This window comes from Ranitomeya imitator, chromosome 7 (genome assembly GCF_032444005.1).
Source record: "Ranitomeya imitator isolate aRanImi1 chromosome 7, aRanImi1.pri, whole genome shotgun sequence".
NCBI classification, from domain to species: domain Eukaryota; kingdom Metazoa; phylum Chordata; class Amphibia; order Anura; family Dendrobatidae; genus Ranitomeya; species Ranitomeya imitator.
The window spans coordinates 219,812,726-219,834,871 of record NC_091288.1 but is presented as its reverse complement, the minus strand read 5'-3'; the positions used below and the strand labels follow the sequence as shown (position 1 = coordinate 219,834,871).

Here is a 22,146-nt window from a genome sequence, read left to right as displayed (position 1 = left end):
GAGGAGAGAATTGAAGGTGTTGAATAACTGTTTAGGGTTGTGAGACAGGGAGGATATGAGAGACGAGAAGTAGGTTTGTATAGCTGTGGCGAGTGTGGTCTTGAAAGTAGTGAGGGACTGTTTGAAAGCGATGAAGTGCTCGTTGGAGTGGGATCTTTTCCATCTGCGCTCAGCAGCCCTGGAAGCTCGCCTCAGTTCTTTGGTCAGCCTGATGTGCCAGGGCTGTCACTTTTCAGGACATAATTTCTGGCAAAAATTGGCGTAAACTGTTTTATAAATTATTGCCCGTATGTCTTTCCTTACTTCCACAAAGCATAGTGTATACAGCGATGTAAGTCCTTCTCAAGTTTTGACCTGTACAGAGACATAATATCATGTCAATAGACATTTATGGTTCTGCTGCTTCTTTACACTTCTGACTTAATTTGTTTTGTTTTTTTCTCTCTGATCCATAAGGAATTTCGACGGAAAATCATGACATGCTCCAAAGGATGCCGTATTATGGAGAAATAAATAACCTTTGCTTCCATCAGAGGATACATCAGTAATACGATGACGTTGGTTAACTTGTAGCCCATAAGAGAAGATAACCATAAGAGATTCAACTTCCATCTACTTCCTTCCATTTTGTGTAGGAGAAGCTCCTTCTAGGTTGCCACACTTCATTTATCATTTTTTGTTGTTTTTTAGGTATCAGTACATTTTCTTTCATTATCCGTCATCCTCTTAAACATTGGTTCTGGTTGTTGCGCGTGCTTTAAAATGTAGAATTGCCACATGTTGGAGATCACTGCTGTAGACTCAAATTCTACAATGTCTCCTGATTTCCAGAAAATGTGCTAAAAATGTTGAGTAACTTGTGGAATCTCTTCAATCATCTTACGCCTGTGTTTTATCAGGTTAGTACCTTCCATGAGACCACTGTTCAACAAAAGACATTATTGAGAAGCATTTATAAATCTTGGGCGTGCAATATATCCTTCTCCATTACAGTAGTTTGCATACTGACATTTGTTGGAAATAAATTCTGAAGACAAATCTGATGAATTTCCTTTTGACAATCTCACATTGTTGGCATTCTTAGATGATTAGTAGCAATAAGGTTTTCCCGGTTGCAAAATTCCCCTAAATTCATACATCAGTGCATCCGCGTGTTCCTCATAATCCTGTTATCTCTATCGATGTCCTGTAAATTAACATTACTTTGCGAAGATCTCCGTGGTTGGAATTTCCAAGTTGGACACTGTTCTTGGCTCGTAAACAAGAAATTTCTAGCAGAAGATGGTGAGAAAATACGACTGTGTGGGCCTCAGTTTTAGCATTTCATCCAGTCGATGACCACTCTCCTTGTCCTCAGATACCCTTGCCAGGTGGTCCACTTTTTTTTTTAACATTTAATATAATCTTTAAATAAGAGGTTGACTTAATTGACATAGTTTTGATTTTCCAAAAAGAGCCAAAAGTTGGCTTGGAATGATCATGGACGTTGACTAAAATCACAAAAATAATTTGTCTTCACAAATCACGATACAAGGATTTACCAATGTTCTTCACAATGCAATATCAAGACCTTACAGACATCGCTCGATCAGCAGACTCCAGTAGAGTGATGCTGGAGATTTCTTCTTCACTTTAAAGTTCCCATCTTACCAGGTTTATCAGCTTTAGTCTTCCAATCTTTGATCTCAATCCCATATATTTAGGACCTTTGAAAGGCTGAAGTCATGAAGTTACGCACAAGAGGACACCACCTAAATATCCAACACCCTCAATGATCAAACGCATTTTGTCGATCATCCATATGGAAGACACTTCCAGTAGATCCAACACCATGAACGATTTCACCAAATTTCTTAACCATTGTCTTATTCTGATTGGATGAATGTGCGAAGTTTACTTTCAGGCTAAACTAATTCTCGTTCCGAAATTAATCTCTCGGCAAGTAAATAATTAGATCTGGCGAAATTAATTAACTGCATACCTGGTGCGTGATGTGAACACGATGACATGAACAATTGTAATTCTCATCTAGAGCTGAATCAATAAACAGCGAATGAATGGTCAGGGGAAATCGTTAGATATGGCGCTGAGCCATCACGTGCGGAGCAAGGTAGCAGATACCATGTCTCCAGGTAAAATTTACTAGTCTTGGAGATGGAGGCCACATGTCTGGACAGTGATGAAGGAGGAGTGGAGGGTGTGCCTGCACTCAGCTCTATAGGTGTGCCTGCTTCATCTATATATTTACATCTCTAATGACAGGTAAATGCATGTAGAAATACAAAGTCACATTCGAGGACGCAGCAGCATGGGTCTGCTGGTGGCCACGGTCATGTTCTGCAGTGCAGGTGAGTCCCAGAGGCTACATGGGGTCTGTATATTAGGGGTAAGGGTCAGTCTAAAATATATATATATGCTATATAATTTACTGTGTGATCACACAATTGCTTCATCCTGCTTGCCTTCGAGTGGAAGTCTATAGGACTTCCTGGTCTTACGAGCACAATCTTAGGACCACGACAGACGTTAATGACAAAAATCCAACTGCGGAGCTCAGCTGTAATGCCGGGCACAAGTTTTACCAAGAACTCTAAAATTGATAACTCTTGGGGCCTGGACTGAAAATTGGAGCTTAGTCCCTGAGTCAACGTATTCTGTGAAAAAATGTTGAAAGTTCTCCACTTCTAAGTCAAATCTGGATCGGTGAAATCTAAGTGACTGCCAATATGGTGGACCCGACGGTGCTCACAAAGATAAGAACCTAAGCTTTAAACAAACTCTGCAAAAATGTGAAAAAAAATTGACAGAAGTGGATATTTTCTTTGATTTTCAAACTACTTGAGGCAGAATATAACATAAAGCGAATGATTAGGATGTAGTTTATATTCTCAAACGTTCTGTGGGAGGTTAATAGAGAATTATAGTGACCCGCTCTCCGTAACCCTGCTAATGATGCTTTATTTGCCATCTAATCTCTTCACATCACTGCATCGTAACCTGTTTATAGCCATATGAAAAGACAGTAACTGCGTATTATGTCCACTCTAATGAACAATTATCCCATATTATAAGTTTACTTAGTTATTACAAATTTACATAACCGGCACAAAAATAATTCCAGAGTGACACAGTAAAGGACAAAAATATACTATTATAATAGTACTACTACTATAATACTGCCCCCCCCCTATGTACCAGAATATAACTACTATAATACTGCCCCCCCCTATGTACCAGAATATAACTACTATAATACTACCCCCCTATGTGCAAGAATATAACTACTATAATACTGCCCCCCTATGTACAAGAATATTAACTACTATAATACTGCCCCTATGTACAAGCATATACTATAATACTGCCCCTATGTACAAGAATATAACTACTATGATACTGCTCCTATGTACAAGAATATAACTACTATAATACTGCCCCTATGTACAAGAATATAACTACTATAATACTGCTCCCTATGTACAAGAATATAACTACTATAATACTGCTCCTATATACAAGAATATAACTACTATAATACTGCCCCTATGTATAAGAATATATCTACTATAATACTGCCCCTATGTACAAGAATATAACTACTATAATACTGCCCCTATGTACAAGAATATAACTACTATAATACTGCCCCTATGTACAAGAATATAACTACTATAATACTGCTCCTATGTACAAGAATATAACTACTATAATACTGCCCCATGTACAAGAATATAACTACTATAGAACTGATCCTATGTACAAGAATATAAATACTATAATACTGCACCTATGTACAAGAATATAACTACTATAATACTGCTCCTATGTACAAGAATATAACTACTATAATACTGCCCCATGTACAAGAATATAACTACTATAATACTGATCCTATGTACAAGAATATAAATACTATAATACTGCACCTATGTACAAGAATATAACTACTATAATCCTGCTCCTATATACAGGAATATAACTACTATAATACTGCTCCTATGTACAAGAATATAACTACTATAATACTGCTCCTATGTACAAGAATATAACTACTATAATACTGCCCCTATGTACAAGAATATAACTACTATAATACTGCTCCTATGTACAAGAATATAACTACTATAATACTGCCCCTATGTACAAGAATATAACTACTATAATACTGCTCCTATGTACAAGAATATAAATACTATAATACTGTACCTATGAACAAGACTATAACTACTATAATACTACCCCTATGTACAAGAATATAACTACTAGAATACTGCTCCTATGTACAAGAATATAACTACTAGAATACTGCTCCTATGTACAAGAATATAACTACTATAATACTGCCCCTATGTACAAGAATATAACTACTATAATACTGCCCCTATGTACAAGAATATAACTACTATAATACTGCCCCTATGTACAAGAATATAACTACTATAATACTACCCCTATGTACAAGAATATACTATAATACTGCCCCTATGTACAAGAATATAACTACTATAATACTGCTCCTATGTACAAGAATATAACTACTATAATACTGCCCCTATGTACAAGAATATAACTACTAGAATACTACTCCTATGTACAAGAATATAACTACTATAATACTGCCCCTATGTACAAGAATATAACAACTATAATACTGCTCCTATGTATAAGAATATAACTACTATAATACTGCCCCTATGTACAAGAATATAACTACTATAATACTGCCCCTATGTACAAGAATATAACTACTATAATACTGCCCCTATGTACAAGAATATAACTACTATAATACTGCCCCTATGTACATGAATATAACTACTATAATACTGCCCCCTATGTAGAAGAATATAACTACTATAATACTGCCCCTATGTAGAAGAATATAACTACTATAATACTGCTCCCTATGTACAAGAATATAACTACTATAATACTGCTCCTATGTACAAGAATATAACTACTATAATACTGCCCCCTATGTACAAGAATATAACTACTATAATACTGCCCCTATGTAGAAGAATATAACTACTATAATACTGCCCCTATGTACAAGAATATAACTACTATAATACTGCCCCTATGTACATGAATATAACTACTATAATACTGCCCCCTATGTACAAGAATATAACTACTATAATACTGCCCCTATGTAGAAGAATATAACTACTATAATACTGCCCCTATGTACAAGAATATAACTACTATAATACTGCCCCAATGTACATGAATATAACTACTATAATACTGCCCCCTATGTACAAGAATATAACTACTATAATACTGCCTCCTATGTACATGAATATAACTACTATAATACTGCCCCCTATGTACAAGAATATAACTACTATAATACTGCCCCTATGTACAAGAATATAACTACTAGAATACTGCTCCTATGTACAAGAATATAACTACTATAATACTGCCCCTATGTACAAGAATATAACAACTATAATACTGCTCCTATGTTTAAGAATATAACTACTATAATACTGCCCCTATGTACAAGAATATAACTACTATAATACTGCCCCTATGTACAAGAATATAACTACTATAATACTGCCCCTATGTACAAGAATATAACTACTATAATACTGCCCCTATGTACATGAATATAACTACTATAATACTGCCCCCTATGTACAAGAATATAACTACTATAATACTGTCCCTATGTACAAGAATATAACTACTATAATACTACCCCTATGTACAAGAAAATAACTGCTATAATACTGCCCTATGCACAAGAAAGTAACTACTATAATACTGCTCCTTTGTGCATGAATATAACTACTATAATACTGCCCCTACATACAAGAATATACTATAATACTGCCTATATGTACAAGAATATAACTACTATAATACTGCCCCTATTTATAAGAATATAGCCACTATAATACTTCCCCTACTCTGGGAGGCAGGTAAGACTGCATTCTGTGCTATTCCTGATGACTTCATTAATAAATTGTATGAATCATTGTTGAACCGCATGGATGCCGTCCTTCAGGCTCATGGAAGTCACACAAAATATTAAATATGACTCTAATAGGGCCACAACTTCATTCACCAATGTTATGCAACATATATTTGTATTTTAAGTTAATTATTTGTTTCAATATCACATTACTGTCTGTGGGCGACAAAACTTTTGTCTTGCCAAAATCTGACCATTCTGTGTCATTTCACAGATCAATATTTCTGCATTGATGCCAATTTATTTTCTTAACCTAAACCACATTTCGGAGGGTTTCAGCTTCTTTCAAAAGAATAATTTATAAAACCAATGGATGAATTTAACGTCAGGTCATAAGCTTTTATTTACAGAACATGGATAAGCTACATAACTTCTGTCAGGGTGTGTACAGGAGGAGTGGTACTGTGCAGTGTATATATACAGGAGGAGTGGTACTGTGCAGTGTATATATACAGGAGGAGTGGTATTGTGCAGTGTATATATACAGGAGGAGTGGTCCTGTGCAGTGTATATATACAGGAAGAGTGGTCCTGTGCAGTGTATATATACAGGACAGGAGGAGTGGTCCTGTGCAGTGTATATATACAGGAGGAGTGGTACTGTGCAGTGTATATATACAGGAGCAGCGGTACTGTGCAGTGTATATATACAGGAGGAGTGGTACTGTGCAGTGTATATATACAGGAGGAGTGGTACTGTGCGGTGTATATATACAGGACAGGAGGAGTGGTACTGTGCAGTGTATATATACAGGAGTAGTGGTACTGTGCAGTGTATATATACAGGAGGAGTGGTGCTGTGCAGTGTATATATACAGGACAGGAAGAGTGGTCCTGTGCAGTGTATATATACAGGAGGAGTGGTGCTGTGCAGTGTATATATACAGGACAGGAGGAGTGGTACTGTGCAGTGTATATATACAGGAGGAGTGGTCCTGTGCAGTGTATATATACAGGAAGAGTGGTCCTGTGCAGGGTATATATACAGGAAGAGTGGTCCTGTGCAGTGTATATATACAGGAGGAGTGGTACTGTGCAGTGTATATATACAGGAAGAGTGGTCCTGTGCAGTGTATATATACAGGAGGAGTGGTCCTGTGCAGTGTATATATACAGGACAGGAGGAGTGGTACTGTGCAGTGTATATATACAGGAGGAGCGGTACTGTGCAGTGTATATATATACAGGAGGAGTGGTACTGTGCAGTGTATATATACAGGACAGGAGGAGTGGTACTGTGCAGTGTATATATACAGGAGGAGTGGTACTGTGCAGTGTATATATACAGGAGGAGTGGTACTGTGCAGGGTATATATACAGGAGGAGTGGTACTGTGCAGTGTATATATACAGGAGGAGTGGTAATGTGCAGTGTATATATACAGGAGGAGCGGTACTGTGCAGTGTATATATACAGGAGTGGTACTGTGCAGTGTATATATACAGGAGGAGTGGTACTGTGCAGTGTATATATACAGGACAGGAGGAGTGGTACTGTGCAGTGTATATATACAGGAGGAGTGGTACTGTGCAGTGTATATATACAGGACAGGAGGAGTGGTACTGTGCAGTGTATATATACAGGAGGAGTGGTACTGTGCAGTGTATATATACAGGAGGTGTGGTACTGTGCAGTGTATATACACAGGAGGAGTGGTACTGTGCAGTGTATATATACAGAAGGAGTGGTACTGTGCAGTGTATATATACAGGAGGAGTGGTACTGTGCAGTGTATATATACAGGACAGGAGTGGTACTGTGCAGTGTGTATATACAGGACAGGAGTGGTACTGTGCAGTGTATATATACAGGAGGAGTGGTACTGTGCAGTGTATATATACAGGACAGGAGTGGTGCTGTGCAGTGTGTATATACAGGACAGGAGTGGTACTGTGCAGTGTATATATACAGGACAGGAGGAGCGGTACTGTGCAGTGTATATATACAGGACAGGAGGAGTGGTACTGTGCAGTGTATATATACAGGAGGAGTGGTACTGTGCAGTGTATATATACAGGAGGAGTGGTACTGTGCAGTGTATATATACAGGAGGAGTGGTACTGTGCAGTGTATATATACAGGACAGGAGGAGCGGTACTGTGCAGTGTATATATACAGGAGGAGTGGTACTGTGCAGTGTATATATACAGGAGGAGTGGTACTGTGCAGTGTATATATACAGGAGGAGTGGTACTGTGCAGTGTATATATACAGGACAGGAGGAGCGGTACTGTGCAGTGTATATATACAGGAGGAGTGCTAATGTGCAGTGTATATATACAGGAGGAGTGGTACTGTGCAGTGTATATATACAGGACAGGAGGAGTGGTACTGTGCAGTGTATATATACAGGAGGAGTGCTAATGTGCAGTGTATATATACAGGAGGAGTGGTACTGTGCAGTGTATATATACAGGAGGAGTGGTACTGTGCAGTGTATATATACAGGAGGAGTGGTACTGTGCAGTATATATACAGGAGGAGTGGTACTGTGCAGTGTATATATACAGGACAGGAGGAGCGGTACTGTGCAGTGTATATATACAGGAGGAGTGGTACTGTGCAGTGTATATATACAGGAGGAGTGGTACTGTGCAGTGTATATATACAGGAGGAGTGGTAATGTGCAGTGTATATATACAGAAGGAGTGGTACTGTGCAGTGTATATATACAGGAGGAGTGGTACTGTGCAGTGTATATATACAGGAGGAGTGGTACTGTGCAGTGTATATATACAGGACAGGAGGAGTGGTACTGTGCAGTGTATATATACAGGAGGAGTGGTACTGTGCAGTGTATATATACAGGAGGAGTGGTACTGTGCAGGGTATATATCCAGGAGGAGTGGTACTGTGCAGTGTATATATACAGGACAGGAGGAGTGGTCCTGTGCAGTGTATATATACAGGAGGAGTGGTACTGTGCAGTGTATATATACAGGAGGAGTGGTACTGTGCAGTGTATATATACAGGACAGGAGGAGTGGTCCTGTGCAGTGTATATATACAGGAGGAGTGGTACTGTGCAGTGTATATATACAGGAGGAGTGGTAGTGTGCAGTGTATATATACAGGACAGGAGGAGTGGTACTGTGCAGTGTATATATACAGGAGGAGTGGTACTGTGCAGTGTATACATACAGGACAGGAGGAGTGGTACTGTGCAGTGTATATATACAGGACAGGAGGAGTGGTACTGTGCAGTGTATATATACAGGAGGAGTGGTACTGTGCAGTGTATACATACAGGACAGGAGGAGTGGTACTGTGCAGTGTATATATACAGGAGGAGTGGTACTGTGCAGTGTATATATACAGGAGGAGTGGTACTGTGCAGTGTATATATACAGGAGGAGTGGTACTGTGCAATGTATATATACAGGAGAGGAGGAGTGGTATTGTGCAGTGTATATATACAGGAGGAGTGGTATTGTGCAGTGTATATATACAGGACAGGAGGAGTGGTCCTGTGCAGTGTATATATACAGGAGGAGTGGTACTGTGCAGTGTATATATACAGGAGGAGTGGTACTGTGCAGTGTATATATACAGGACAGGAGGAGTGGTCCTGTGCAGTGTATATATACAGGAGGAGTGGTACTGTGCAGTGTATATATACAGGAGGAGTGGTAGTGTGCAGTGTATATATACAGGAGGAGTGGTACTGTGCAATGTATATATACAGGAGAGGAGGAGTGGTATTGTGCAGTGTATATATACAGGAGGAGTGGTATTGTGCAGTGTATATATACAGGACAGGAGGAGTGGTCCTGTGCAGTGTATATATACAGGAGGAGTGGTACTGTGCAGGGTATATATCCAGGAGGAGTGGTACTGTGCAGTGTATATATACAGGAGGAGCGGTACTGTGCAGTGTATATATACAGGAGGAGTGGTACTGTGCAGTGTATATATACAGGAGGAGTGGTATTGTGCAGTGTATATATACAGGAAGAGTGGTCCTGTGCAGTGTATATATACAGGACAGGAGGAGTGGTCCTGTGCAGTGTATATATACAGGAGGAGTGGTACTGTGCAGTGTATATATACAGGAGCAGCGGTACTGTGCAGTGTATATATACAGGAGGAGTGGTACTGTGCAGTGTATATATACAGGAGGAGTGGTACTGTGCGGTGTATATATACAGGACAGGAGGAGTGGTACTGTGCAGTGTATATATACAGGAGTAGTGGTACTGTGCAGTGTATATATACAGGAGGAGTGGTGCTGTGCAGTGTATATATACAGGACAGGAGGAGTGGTACTGTGCAGTGTATATATACAGGAGGAGTGGTCCTGTGCAGTGTATATATACAGGAAGAGTGGTCCTGTGCAGGGTATATATACAGGAAGAGTGGTCCTGTGCAGTGTATATATACAGGAGGAGTGGTACTGTGCAGTGTATATATACAGGAAGAGTGGTCCTGTGCAGTGTATATATACAGGAGGAGTGGTCCTGTGCAGTGTATATACACAGGACAGGAGGAGTGGTACTGTGCAGTGTATATATACAGGAGGAGCGGTACTGTGCAGTGTATATATATACAGGAGGAGTGGTACTGTGCAGTGTATATATACAGGACAGGAGGAGTGGTACTGTGCAGTGTATATATACAGGAGGAGTGGTACTGTGCAGTGTATATATACAGGAGGAGTGGTACTGTGCAGGGTATATATACAGGAGGAGTGGTACTGTGCAGTGTATATATACAGGAGGAGTGGTAATGTGCAGTGTATATATACAGGAGGAGCGGTACTGTGCAGTGTATATATACAGGAGTGGTACTGTGCAGTGTATATATACAGGAGGAGTGGTACTGTGCAGTGTATATATACAGGACAGGAGGAGTGGTACTGTGCAGTGTATATATACAGGAGGAGTGGTACTGTGCAGTGTATATATACAGGACAGGAGGAGTGGTACTGTGCAGTGTATATATACAGGAGGAGTGGTACTGTGCAGTGTATATATACAGGAGGTGTGGTACTGTGCAGTGTATATACACAGGAGGAGTGGTACTGTGCAGTGTATATATACAGAAGGAGTGGTACTGTGCAGTGTATATATACAGGAGGAGTGGTACTGTGCAGTGTATATATACAGGACAGGAGTGGTACTGTGCAGTGTGTATATACAGGACAGGAGTGGTACTGTGCAGTGTATATATACAGGAGGAGTGGTACTGTGCAGTGTATATATACAGGACAGGAGTGGTGCTGTGCAGTGTGTATATACAGGACAGGAGTGGTACTGTGCAGTGTATATATACAGGACAGGAGGAGCGGTACTGTGCAGTGTATATATACAGGACAGGAGGAGTGGTACTGTGCAGTGTGTATATACAGGACAGGAGTGGTACTGTGCAGTGTATATATACAGGACAGGAGGAGTGGTACTGTGCAGTGTATATATACAGGACAGGAGGAGCGGTACTGTGCAGTGTATATATACAGGACAGGAGGAGTGGTACTGTGCAGTGTATATATACAGGAGGAGTGGTACTGTGCAGTGTATATATACAGGAGGAGTGGTACTGTGCAGTGTATATATACAGGAGGAGTGGTATTGTGCAGTGTATATATACAGGACAGGAGGAGCGGTACTGTGCAGTGTATATATACAGGAGGAGTGGTACTGTGCAGTGTATATATACAGGAGGAGTGGTACTGTGCAGTGTATATATACAGGAGGAGTGGTACTGTGCAGTGTATATATACAGGACAGGAGGAGCGGTACTGTGCAGTGTATATATACAGGAGGAGTGGTACTGTGCAGTGTATATATACAGGAGGAGTGGTACTGTGCAGAGTATATATACAGGACAGGAGGAGTGGTGCTGTGCAGTGTATATATACAGGACAGGAGGAGTGGTACTGTGCAGTGTATATATACAGGAGGAGTGGTACTGTGCAGTGTATATATACAGGAGGAGTGGTACTGTGCAGAGTATATATACAGGACAGGAGGAGTGGTACTGTGCAGTGTATATATACAGGAGGAGTGGTACTGTGCAGTGTATATATACAGGAGGAGTGGTACTGTGCAGTGTATATATAATGGACAGGAGGAGTGGTACTGTGCAGTGTATATATACAGGAGGAGTGGTACTGTGCAGTGTATATATACAGGAGGAGTGGTACTGTGCAGTGTATATACAGGAGGAGTGGTACTGTGCAGTGTATATATACAGGAGGAGTGGTACTGTAGCAGTGTATATATACAGGAGGAGCGGTACTGTGCAGTGTATATATACAGGACAGGAGGAGTTGTACTGTGCAGTGTATATATACAGGAGGAGCGGTACTGTGCAGTGTATATACAGGAGGAGTGGTACTGTGCAGTGTATATATACAGGAGGAGTGGTACTGTGCAGTGTATATATACAGGAGGAGTGGTACTGTGCAGTGTATATACAGGAGGAGGGTACTGTGCAGTGTATATATACAGGAGGACTGGTACTGTGCAGTGTATATATACAGGAGGAGTGGTACTGTGCAGTGTATATATACAGGAGGAGCGGTACTGAGCAGTGTATATATACAGGAGGAGCAGTACTGTGCAGTGTATATACAGGACAAGAGGAGTGGTACTGTGCAGTGTATATATACAGGACAGGAGGAGTGGTACTGTACAGTGTATATATACAGGACAGGAGGAGTGGTACTGTGCAGTGTATATACAGGAGGAGTGGTCCTGTGCAGTGTATATATACAGGAGGAGCGGTACTGTGCAGTGTATACATACAGGACAGGAGGAGCGGTGCTGTGCAGTGTATATATAGAGGAGGAGCGGTGCTGTGCAGTGTATATATAGAGGAGGAGTGGTACTGTGCAGTGTATATATACAGGACAGGAGGAGTGGTACTGTGCAGTGTATATATACAGGACAGGAGGAGTGGTACTGTACAGTGTATATATACAGGAGGAGTGGTACTGTGCAGTGTATATATACAGGAGGAGTGGTAGTGTGCAGTGTATATATACAGGACAGGAGGAGTGGTACTGTGCAGTGTATATATACAGGACAGGAGGAGTGGTACTGTGCGGTGTATATATACAGGACAGGAGGAGTGGTACTGTGCAGTGTATATACAGGAGGAGTGGTCCTGTGCAGTGTATATATACAGGACAGGAGGAGTGGTACTGTGCAGTGTATATATACAGGACAGGAAGAGTGGTGCTGTGCAGTGTATATATACAGGACAGGAGGAGCGGTACTGTGCAGTGTATATATACAGGACAGGAAGAGTGGTGCTGTGCAGTGTATATATACAGGACAGGAGTAGTGGTACTGTGCAGTGTATATATACAGGACAGGAGGAGTGGTACTGTGCAGTGTATATACAGGAGGAGTGGTCCTGTGCAGTGTATATATACAGGACAGGAGGAGTGGTACTGTGCAGTGTATATATACAGGACAGGAGGAATGGTACTGTGCAGTGTATATATACAGGACAGGAGGAGTGGTACTGTGCAGTGTATATATACAGGAGGAGTGGTACTGTGCAGTGTGTATATACAGGACAGGAGGAGTGGTACTGTGCAGTGTATATATACAGGACAGGAGGAGTGGTACTGTGCAGTGTATATATACAGGACAGGAAGAGTGGTACTGTGCAGTGTATATATACAGGAGGAGTGGTACTGTGCAGTGTATATATACAGGAGGAGTGGTACTGTGCAGTGTATATATACAGGAGGAGTGGTACTGTGCAGTGTATATATACAGGAGGAGTGGTACTGTGCAGTGTATATATACAGGAGGAGTGGTACTGTGCAGTGTATATATACAGGAGGAGTGGTACTGTGCAGTGTATATATACAGGAGGAGTGGTACTGTGCAGTGTATATATACAGGACAGGAGGAGTGGTACTGTGCAGTGTATATATACAGGAGGAGTGGTACTGTGCAGTGTATATATACAGGAGGAGTGGTACTGTGCAGTGTATATATACAGGAGGAGTGGTACTGTGCAGTGTATATATACAGGAAGAGTGGTACTGTGCAGTGTATATATACAGGACAGGAAGAGTGGTACTGTGCAGTGTATATATACAGGAGGAGTGGTACTGTGCAGTGTATATATACAGGAGGAGTGGTACTGTGCAGTGTATATATACAGGAGGAGTGGTACTGTGCAGTGTATATATACAGGAAGAGTGGTACTGTGCAGTGTATATATACAGGACAGGAAGAGTGGTACTGTGCAGTGTATATATACAGGAGGAGTGGTACTGTGCAGTGTATATATACAGGAGGAGTGGTACTGTGCAGTGTATATATACAGGAAGAGTGGTACTGTGCAGTGTATATGTACAGGAGGAGTGGTACTGTGCAGTGTATATATACAGGAGGAGTGGTACTGTGCAGGGTATATATACAGGACAGGAGGAGTGGTACTGTGCAGTGTATATATACAGGAGGAGTGGTACTGTGCAGTGTATATATACAGGAGGAGTGGTACTGTGCAGTGTATATATACAGGAGGAGCGGTACTGTGCAGTGTATATATACAGGAGGAGTGGTACTGTGCAGTGTATATATACAGGACAGGAAGAGTGGTACTGTGCAGTGTATATATACAGGAGGAGCAGTACTGTGCAGTGTATATATACAGGAGGAGCGGTACTGTGCAGTGTATATATACAGGAGGAGCGGTACTGTGCAGTGTATATATACAGGAGGAGTGGTACTGTGCAGTGTATATATACAGGAGGAGCAGTACTGTGCAGTGTATATATACAGGAGGAGTGGTACTGTGCAGTGTATATATACAGGACAGGAATGGTACTGTGCAGTGTATATATACAGGAGGAGTGGTACTGTGCAGTGTATATATACAGGACAGGAAGAGTGGTACTGTGCAGTGTATATATACAGGAGGAGTGGTACTGTGCAGGGTATATATACAGGAGGAGTGGTACTGTGCAGTGTATATATACAGGAGGAGTGGTACTGTGCAGGGTATATATACAGGACAGGAGGAGTGGTACTGTGCAGTGTATATATACAGGAGGAGTGGTACTGTGCAGTGTATATATACAGGAGAAGTGGTACTGTGCAGTGTATATATACAGGACAGGAGGAGTGGTACTGTGCAGTGTATATATACAGGAGGAGTGGTACTGTGCAGGGTATATATACAGGACAGGAGGAGTGGTACTGTGCAGTGTATATATACAGGAGGAGTGGTACTGTGCAGTGTATATGTACAGGAGGAGTGCTACTGTGCAGTGTATATATACAGGAGGAGTGGTACTGTGCAGTGTATATATACAGGACAGGAGGAGTGGTACTGTGCAGTGTATATATACAGGAGGAGTGGTACTGTGCAGTGTATATATACAGGACAGGAAGAGCGGTACTGTGCAGTGTATATATACAGGAGGAGTGGTACTGTGCAGTGTATATATACAGGAGGAGTGGTACTGTGCAGTGTATATATACAGGAGGAGTGGTACTGTGCAGTGTATATATACAGGAGGAGTGGTACTGTGCAGTGTATATATACAGGAGGAGTGGTACTGTGCAGTGTATATGTACAGGAGGAGTGGTACTGTGCAGTGTATATATACAGGACAGGAAGAGTGGTACTGTGCAGTGTATATATACAGGACAGGAAGAGTGGTACTGTGCAGTGTATATATACAGGAGGAGTTGTACTGTGCAGTGTATATATACAGGAGGAGCGGTACTGTGCAGTGTATGTACAGGAGGAGTGGTACTGTGCAGTGTATATATACAGGACAGGAAGAGTGGTACTGTGCAGTGTATATATACAGGAGGAGTTGTACTGTGCAGTGTATATATACAGGAGGAGCGGTACTGTGCAGTGTATGTACAGGAGGAGTGGTACTGTGCAGTGTATATATACAGGACAGGAAGAGTGGTGCTGTGCAGTGTATATATACAGGACAGGAGGAGTGGTACTGTGCAGTGTATATATACAGGACAGGAGGAGTGGTACTGTGCAGTGTATATATACAGGAGGAGTGGTACTGTGCAGTGTATATATACAGGAGGAGCGGTACTGTGCAGTGTATATATACAGGAGGAGTGGTACTGTGCAGTGTATATATACAGGAGGAGTGGTACTGTGCAGTGTATATATACAGGAGGAGTGGTACTGTGCAGTGTATATATACAGGAGGAGTGGTACTGTGCAGTGTATATATACAGGAGGAGTGGTACTGTGCAGTGTATATGTACAGGAGGAGTGGTACTGTGCAGTGTATATATACAGGAGGAGTGGTACTGTGCAGTGTATATATACAGGACAGGAAGAGTGGTACTGTGCAGTGTATATATACAGGAGGAGTTGTACTGTGCAGTGTATATATACAGGAGGAGTGGGACTGTGCAGTGTATATATACAGGAGGAGTGGTACTGTGCAGTGTATATATACAGGAGGAGTGGTACTGTGCAGTGTATATATACAGGAGGAGTGGTACTGTGCAGTGTATATGTACAGGAGGAGTGGTACTGTGCAGTGTATATATACAGGAGGAGTGGTACTGTGCAGTGTATATATACAGGACAGGAAGAGTGGTGCTGTGCAGTGTATATATACAGGACAGGAGGAGCGGTACTGTGCAGTGTATATATACAGGAGGAGTGGTACTGTGCAGTGTATATATACAGGACAGGAAGAGTGGTGCTGTGCAGTGTATATATACAGGACAGGAGGAGTGGTACTGTGCAGTGTATATATACAGGACAGGAGGAGTGGTACTGTGCAGTGTATATATACAGGAGGAGTGGTACTGTGCAGTGCATATATACAGGACAGGAGGAGTGGTACTGTACAGTGTATATATACAGGACAGGAGGAGTGGTACTGTGCAGTGTATATATACAGGACAGGAGGAGTGGTACTGTGCAGTGTATATATACAGGAGGAGTGGTACTGTGCAGTGTATATATACAGGAGGAGTGGTACTGTGCAGTGTATATATACAGGAGGAGTGGTACTGTGCAGTGTATATATACAGGAGGAGTGGTACTGTGCAGTGTATATATACAGGGGGAGTGGTACTGTGCAGTGTATATATACAGGACAGGAGGAGTGGTACTGTGCAGTGTATATATACAGGAGGAGCGGTACTGTGCAGTGTATATACAGGAGGAGTGGTACTGTGCAGTGTATATATACAGGACAGGAAGAGTGGTGCTGTGCAGTGTATATATACAGGAGGAGTGGTACTGTGCAGTGTATATATACAGGAGGAGCGGTACTGTGCAGTGTATATACAGGAGGAGTTGTACTGTGCAGTGTATATATACAGGAGGAGTGGTACTGTGCAGTGTATATATACAGGAGGAGTGGTACTGTGCAGTGTATATATACAGGACAGGAGGAGTGGTACTGTGCAGTGTATATATACAGGAGGAGCGGTACTGTGCAGTGTATATACAGGAGGAGTGGTACTGTGCAGTGTATATATACAGGACAGGAAGAGTGGTGCTGTGCAGTGTATATATACAGGAGGAGTGGTACTGTGCAGTGTATATATACAGGAGGAGCGGTACTGTGCAGTGTATATACAGGAGGAGTGGTACTGTGCAGTGTATATATACAGGAGGAGTGGTACTGTGCAGTGTATATATACAGGAGGAGTGGTACTGTGCAGTGTATATATACAGGAGGAGTGGTACTGTGCAGTGTATATATATGAGGAGTGGTACTGTGCAGTGTATATATACAGGAGGAGTGGTACTGTGCAGTGTATATATACAGGAGGAGTGGTACTGTGCAGTGTATATATACAGGAGGAGTGGTGCTGTGCAGTGTATATATACAGGAGGAGTGGTACTGTGCAGTGTATATATACAGGAGGAGCGGTACTGTGCAGTGTATATATACAGGAGGAGTGGTACTGTGCAGTGTATATATACAGGAGGAGTGGTACTGTGCAGTGTATATATATGAGGAGTGGTACTGTGCAGTGTATATATACAGGAGGAGTGGTACTGTGCAGTGTATATATACAGGAGGAGTGGTGCTGTGCAGTGTATATATACAGGAGGAGTGGTACTGTGCAGTGTATATATACAGGAGGAGTGGTACTGTGCAGTGTATATATACAGGAGGAGCGGTACTGTGCAGTGTATATATACAGGAGGAGTGGTACTGTGCAGTGTATATATATGAGGAGTGGTACTGTGCAGTGTATATATACAGGAGGAGTGGTACTGTGCAGTGTATATATACAGGAGGAGTGGTACTGTGCAGTGTATATATACAGGAGGAGTGGTACTGTGCAGTGTATATATACAGGACAGGAAGAGTGGTGCTGTGCAGTGTATATATACAGGAGGAGTGGTGCTGTGCAGTGTATATATACAGGAGGAGTGGTACTGTGCAGTGTATATATACAGGAGGAGTGGTACTGTGCAGTGTATATATACAGGAGGAGTGGTACTGTGCAGTGTATATATACAGGACAGGAGGAGAGGTACTGTGCAGTGTATATATATACAGGAGGAGTGGTACTGTGCAGTGTATATATACAGGAGGAGTGGTACTGTGCAGTGTATATATACAGGAGGAGTGGTACTGTGCAGTGTATATATACAGGAGGAGTGGTACTGTGCAGTGTATATATACAGGAGGAGTGGTACTGTGCAGTGTATATATACAGGAGGAGCGGTACTGTGCAGTGTATATATACAGGAGGAGCGGTGCTGTGCAGGGTATATATACAGGAAGAGTGGTACTGTGCAGTGTATATATACAGGACAGGAGGAGTGGTGCTGTGCAGTGTATATATACAGGAGGAGCGGTACTGTGCAGTGTATATATACAGGAGGAGCGGTGCTGTGCAGTGTATATATACAGGAGGAGCGGTGCTGTGCAGTGTATATATAACTCTCATCTTGTGAAGTTTCTTAGTTTTCTGTGCTTCGGCGTACTCTGGGGGATAGTCACCCAATACACCGCCTAGTGGCGCACGTTCTGCCCCCTGTCGCCCACTTTGGTGCCATCCTCAGTGTCAGACTTGTACAGGCAGGAATGTCAGTCTCTGGCAGGAATATGGCAGATCCTGGTGTTCTTGGACTCTTTCATGCATCAGGGTGTTGTCCTTACAGAAAATAACTCAGGAATCAGAACCCTGAGTCACGGCTGCAGAACTCTCCACGATTGGCCAACAATGCTGCCATGTTATCCCGCTCGTCTGGTTCATACTGCTCTCTGGCTATGGCTTTTACATGTTTAGTAGGAAACAACTGGATAAGACTGAGACAGTAATCTTTATATTAGCTGATGTGTCTAGTTGTAGCACCAAGTGCCAGGCAGCTGCTGTAAAGGCTGATAAAATATGTAATGCAAATGAAGGACACAAAACCAAATACAAAAAATGTAACTGACCTCTGCAACCCAATGATCATCCGTCACGGTACACACTGTCCTGTGCTCCAGTGTACAGAGAAGATATAGCAGAGCTGGACCAGGGCAAGACATAAAGACAATCAGTAGAAATCTGTCCAGGTCTCTCCTGGCAGTGACCGGTCGCGCTCCTACAATACTTGTGAGCATGCATACACATTATTATGCGTAAAGGATAAATATAATAATAAGAATGACTGGTGTGAACACTGCAGAGGACGTGTGCGATCTGACTCTGATCTCTGTCTCCCCACAGTGCTGCAGTCTGGACCAGGCGAAGCAGCAGGTAAGAGAAATGACCCTGAATCCCCTCCGGTCTCAGGGCCCCAACATCTAAAAAGTGTCATTTATAGTGTTAGGGTACCGTCACACAGTGCAATTTTCATCGCTACGACGGTACGATCCGTGACGCTCCAGCGTCGTAGACTGCTGTCACACATTGCAATGTACGACGCTGGAGCGATAATTTCATGACGTATGTGCGATGTAGAAGCCGTTGGTTACTATGCGCACATCGTATACGATATATGTTACACCATGCGATCATGCCGCCACAGCGGGACACTAGACGACGAAAGAAAGTTTCAAACGATCTGCTACGACGTACGATTCTCAGCGGGGTCCCTGATCGCAGGAGCGTGTCAGACACTGCGATATCGTAACTATATCGCTCGAACGTCACAAATCGTGCCGTCGTAGCGATCAAAATTGCACTGTGTGACGGTACCCTTAGTGTGTAGTAGAAGACCCAATAGGGCCCCTAACACCAGGGCTAGGGTGCTGCAGTGGCCTCTGCACCCCTGATGGGATAAGGTGCGGCTGTTACCTCTGCACCCCTGATGGGATAAGGTGCGGCTGTTACCTCTGCACCCCTGATGGGATAAGGTGCGGCTGTTACCTCTGCACCCCTGATGGGATAAGGTGCGGCTGTTACCTCTGCACCCCTGATGGGATAAGGTGCGGCTGTTACCTCTGCACCCCTGATGGGATAAGGTGCGGCTGTTACCTCTGCACCCCTGATGGGATAAGGTGCGGCTGTTACCTCTGCACCCCTGATGGGATGAGGTGCGGCTGTTACGTCTGCACTCCTGATGGGATAAGGTGCGGCTGTTACCTCTGCACCCCTGATGGGATAAGGTGCCGCTGTTACCTCTGCACCCCAGATGGGATAAGGTGCGGCTGTTACCTCTGCACTCCTCATAGGATAAGGTGCGGCTGTTACCTCTGCACCCCTGATGGGATAAGGTGCGGCTGTTACCTCTGCACCCCTGATGAGATAAGGTGCGGCTGTTACCTCTGCACCCCTGATGGGATAAGGTGCGGCTGTTACCTCTGCACCCCTGATGGGATGAGGTGCGGCTGTTACCTCTGCACCCCTGATGGGATAAGGTGCGGCTGTTACCTCTGCACCCCTGATGGGATAAGGTGCGGCTGTTACCTCTGCACCCCTGATGGGATAAGGTGAGGCTGTTACCTCTGCACCCCTGATGGGATAAGGTGCGGCTGTTACCTCTGCACCCCTGATGGGATAAGGTGCGGGTGTTACCTCTGCACCCCTGATGGGATAAGGTGCGGCTGTTACCTCTGCACCCCTGATGGGATAAGGTGCGGCTGTTACCTCTGCACCCCTGATGGGATAAGGTGTGGCTGTTACCTCTGCACCCCTGATGGGATAAGGTGCGGCTGTTACCTCTGCACCCCTGATGGGATAAGGTGCGGCTGTTACCTCTGCACCCCAGATGGGATAAGGTGCGGCTGTTACCTCTGCACCCCTGATGAGATAAGGTGCCGCTGTTACCTCTGCACCCCTGATGGGATAAGGTGCGGCTGTTACCTCTGCACCCCTGATGGGATAAGGTGCGGCTGTTACCTCTGCACCCCCGATGGGATAAGGTGCCGCTGTTACCTCTGCACCCCTGATGGGATAAGGTGCCGCTGTTACCTCTGCACCCCCGATGGGATAAGGTGCGGCTGTTACCTCTACCCCAGATGGGATAAGGTGCTGCTGTTACCTCTGCACCCCCGATGGGATAAGGTGCGGCTGTTACCTCTGCACTCCTGATGGGATAAGGTGCGGCTGTTACCTCTGCACTCCTGATGGGATAAGGTGCGGCTGTTACCTCTGCACTCCTGATGGGATAAGGGGCGGCTGTTACCTCTGCACTCCTGATGGGATAAGGTGCGGCTGTTACCTCTGCACCCCCGATGGGATAAGGTGCGGCTGTTACCTCTGCACCCCCGATGGGATAAGGTGCGGCTGTTACCTCTGCACCCCCGATGGGATAAGGTGCTGCTGTTACCTCTGCACTCCTGATGGGATAAGGTGCGGCTGTTACCTCTGCACCCCTGATGGGATAAGGTGCTGCTGTTACCTCTGCACCCCAGATGGGATAAGGTGCGGCTGTTACCTCTGCACTCCTGATGGGATAAGGTGCGGCTGTTACCTCTGCACTCCTCATAGGATAAGGTGCGGCTGTTACCTCTGCACCCCTGATGGGATAAGGTGCGGCTGTTACCTCTGCACTTCTGATGGGATAAGGTGCCGCTGTTACCTCTGCACCCCAGATGGGATAAGGTGCGGCTGTTACCTCTGCACTCCTCATAGGATAAGGTGCTGCTGTTACCTCTGCACTTCTGATGGGATAAGGTGCGGCTGTTACCTCTGCACCCCAGATGGGATAAGGTGCGGCTGTTACCTCTGCACTCCTCATAGGATAAGGTGCTGCTGTTACCTCTGCACTCCTGATGGGATAAGGTGCGGCTGTTAC

General features: G+C 43.5%; 1 protein-coding gene across 1 annotated transcript in view; it reads left to right on the top strand.

Annotated features, from left to right (window-relative positions):
• Positions 1-2,267: 2,267 nt before the first annotated feature.
• The window catches only part of PRSS53 (serine protease 53), a 37,268-nt gene continuing 17,389 nt past the window's right edge, over positions 2,268-22,146 (top strand). The window contains exons 1-2 of the mRNA XM_069735053.1: positions 2,268-2,348; positions 19,635-19,664. Coding sequence (XP_069591154.1) covers positions 2,309-2,348; positions 19,635-19,664 — 70 coding nt within the window. The 5' untranslated portion in view covers positions 2,268-2,308. The remainder of the gene's footprint in view (positions 2,349-19,634; positions 19,665-22,146) is intronic.